The following is a 3,033-nucleotide window of genomic DNA, read 5'->3' as shown; positions in this document are numbered from 1 at the left end:
CAATGCACCAGCCGCTGGAGACCCTAAGTACAAGCTTTCTAGTATCATGTAAGGCTAAGAACTTGCCAAAAAAAAAAAAAAAGCACATCTACCCCAGCAATTTTGACCTTAGTGCCTTTATCAGTAAAAGTGAAAAAGGAATAGCAGCTCATCTACCAGCTTTACTACTGCACTGCTTTTAATTGACTTGTGTGCATGGAAGTGTCACATGCATAGACATAGACAGATATAGATATATACACAGACTCCGGTAAATGCAACTTGAACAGACCTGGCACCCTGGGGCCAGACAAGCCAGGGGAAAATGGATAGAAGTACAAGCAAATGCTCATTGAAAATTCCCCTCCCTTCCAGTCCATGTTCTTTCACCTTCAAGAAGAGGAAACACTGACTCTCAGTTCACTTTTCCTTCAGTCACCCAACATCTCAAGTGGCTGCAGAGGCACAGAGTCCCCACAGGCCATCACCCTCAGCCAAATCCCGGCGATGGCTGCCAGCACTCAGGACTGATGCCAGCGGGGGTCACAAGACGCAGGAGAGCAGAGAACTGGGCCCTGTGTGTGTGCGCTGCATGGGCGTGCAGGCATCCGCATCTCCATACCATGCCTCTGCACCCTTTGTGGGGCATTTCCAAGAAGCCAAGCCACTAGCGATGCACGTGAAGCACGTTCAGTAGGAAAAGGTTATGTTTCCTCCAGACCTGAAAGCAGGCAAGTGCAAAATGCAATACCACCATCTTTTGTGCTGGTGTGCTTTCATTCAAATGGGACTTCTAGAAAAAGAGTCAAAAAGTTAAATCCTGTTTGCATTTGTAGTTTAATGCACTCTAGAAAACATTTGAGAGCATCTTTTTCTTTCATTTCTTCCTTTCTAGTTGTGGACAGATCATTTCTTCTTGCTGGAATGTGCCAGGGAACTACCTGGTAGCACATGAAAGGGGGGTTGTTTTCTTGCAAAAATAACCCTATTGTAAACACTTGGTGATGGCAGACTGCTCTCAGCCATGGGCACTCCTACAGACTCCTTTCCAGTCCCAGGATTGCTGCTACCTCTGCTCAGCTTAGACATCACTTGGGTTTCCTCCTCAAAACCAGCTTCCTGAGGCTCTCTGTTTGGCTCCATCTCTGCTGGGCGCTTGGATGCAGCCTTTCTCCGCTCATCCTGCTCAACGATCATCTTGACCACGGGGGCTGTGTAAGTGACGTAGGCAGGCTGCGGGCGGTGGCGCTGGATGAGGTGGCTGGGCAGACCCATGGGCACGGCATACTCTGGAACCCAAAAAACAGACACCATGAGAGTGCAGTTAGCTTCTTCCCTCTCTGTGAAAAGTTAGAAAGAAGGATCCCTTTGGTGACACCAAGGATGCTCTTTGGAGCCAAAAATCATGGCTAGGATCAACGATGGCTTTGCTATGGCCATGGAGGGCCAGGCAGCACTAAGGGACAGCAGCACCATACAAGACAGCAACTCTGCATCAAGATTCATATAACCCATGTATGAAATACAGATGATGTCCATAATTTCTAGCCTTTGTGCCTTTATTTCTAAACTTAAGCACAGGATGTGATTGTACTGACCAAGAAGGAGCTGCAGGTTAGTATTACACCAAGAGAAGCACAGTGGCAAAGAACAATAAAAGAGGGAAAGAAAAATAAAAGGGGAAAAGAAATCAGCAGTTCTCATTTCTGCAGCACTGACCACATACAGCAGGACAAGACTACACTGAAGATCCTTCCAGCCTCAGCTTTCCACCCAAGACCCAGTAATCACTGAAGTCTTGCACCTCAAACACAGGGACACAAGGTTGGTAAAAACAACTGGAGGGATTAGGCTGAACTTAGCTGGGAAGATGTCTGCCCAAGAGAGACTTCAAAGCAGAAAATCCAAGGAAAAAAAAATCATGCAGACTAGGAAGCTGCATTCAAATAGTTCTTGGAAAAATGTGATCATCATTAGTAGTATTTTTAGATACAAGGCTTTTCATAAAACCAGCTTGTTTTCACTTAGATGTCATTAGTCCTTGAAGACTTACACAGCACAAAAGCAGGTTTTTTACTCAAATATTTTACTTGTCACTAGCTTTGCACTACAACAGTTAACGTAATTATGAGTAGTTAGTCAAAGTAGTAGAACGTAATCTTGCTTAGCTAGGTGAGATGGTAGGAAGGTCCTGCTGCAAAGCTTCTCTGAAAGTCCATCACTGCCAAAGGGACAACGTTCCACGCTACAGCATATTTGGAACTGCGCTGTAGCAAGCTCTGAACAGCAGCCTGCAGGCGAGAAGGGAAGGAAGAACAAAGAGATGGAGCAACCATCCTGCAACCAGGCTTTTCCTTATATATCCATCCTTAGAGTTTGGCAGTCCCCCATGCACAAGGCAGCCTCGAGGAGAGGAGCTGGGGTGATTCAGCTGCCCTCGAAACAGGCCAGGACAAGACGTGGCTGCTGTGGAGGACAGCAGATGCAGAACATGGTCCTGTTAAAGAACAAGGATGTTTGGTTTACAGATGTGGAAAGCCTGATCCTCAGAGTGATGCTAAATCTTATTCCTTATGTGCTTTATGAACCATTTGACACATGCAGAAGTGGAGGCCAAGAAATACGTGTCACCTCCTCAGCCCTGTTCGCCAGGTGTCCCCGGGCTCTGGTTACTCCTCCCCAACCTCAGCTGAGCCAGGACCACAGAGGAGGGAGGAGACAAGCTGCTTCGGGCAGGATTTACAAACCAGCCCACTTCACAGACTCCCTGTTCCTAAACCAGTCAGGTGCAGGTGAAAAGTCTGGTCCTTACTTCTCATTGTGCAGAGTTTTCTTTTTCAAATTGGGAATGATTCTGCCTCTTCCCACCCCCCTTGGCAAGAGGGTCAGTTCTTTGTGACCAAGCTATGACGCCTATCAGGGAAACTCCCTGAAAGGAGGGTGCAGAGAGGTTGGGGTTGGTCTCTTCTCCCAAGCGACAAAGTGATGGGACAAGAGGAGACGGCCTCAAGTTGCACCAGGGGAGGTTTAGATTGGATATCAGGAAAAATTTCT

At 47.1% G+C, this 3,033-nt stretch overlaps 1 protein-coding gene across 1 annotated transcript; it reads right to left on the bottom strand.

The window, feature by feature from the left end:
- Positions 1 to 1,049: 1,049 nt before the first annotated feature.
- Positions 1,050 to 1,268, bottom strand: CDRT4 (CMT1A duplicated region transcript 4; the record flags this gene model as incomplete). Its single annotated transcript, XM_010156795.1, has 1 exon — positions 1,050 to 1,268. A coding segment is annotated over one exon (219 nt), but the record flags the coding sequence as incomplete, so codon positions are not given.
- Between the last annotated feature and the right edge of the window lie 1,765 nt (positions 1,269 to 3,033).

The sequence above is a fragment of the Eurypyga helias genome, unplaced genomic scaffold (assembly GCF_000690775.1).
Source record: "Eurypyga helias isolate BGI_N326 unplaced genomic scaffold, ASM69077v1 scaffold9690, whole genome shotgun sequence".
NCBI lineage: Eukaryota > Metazoa > Chordata > Aves > Eurypygiformes > Eurypygidae > Eurypyga > Eurypyga helias.
The sequence above is the reverse complement of the archived record's forward strand: the minus strand, read 5'-3'. Positions and strand labels throughout refer to the sequence as shown.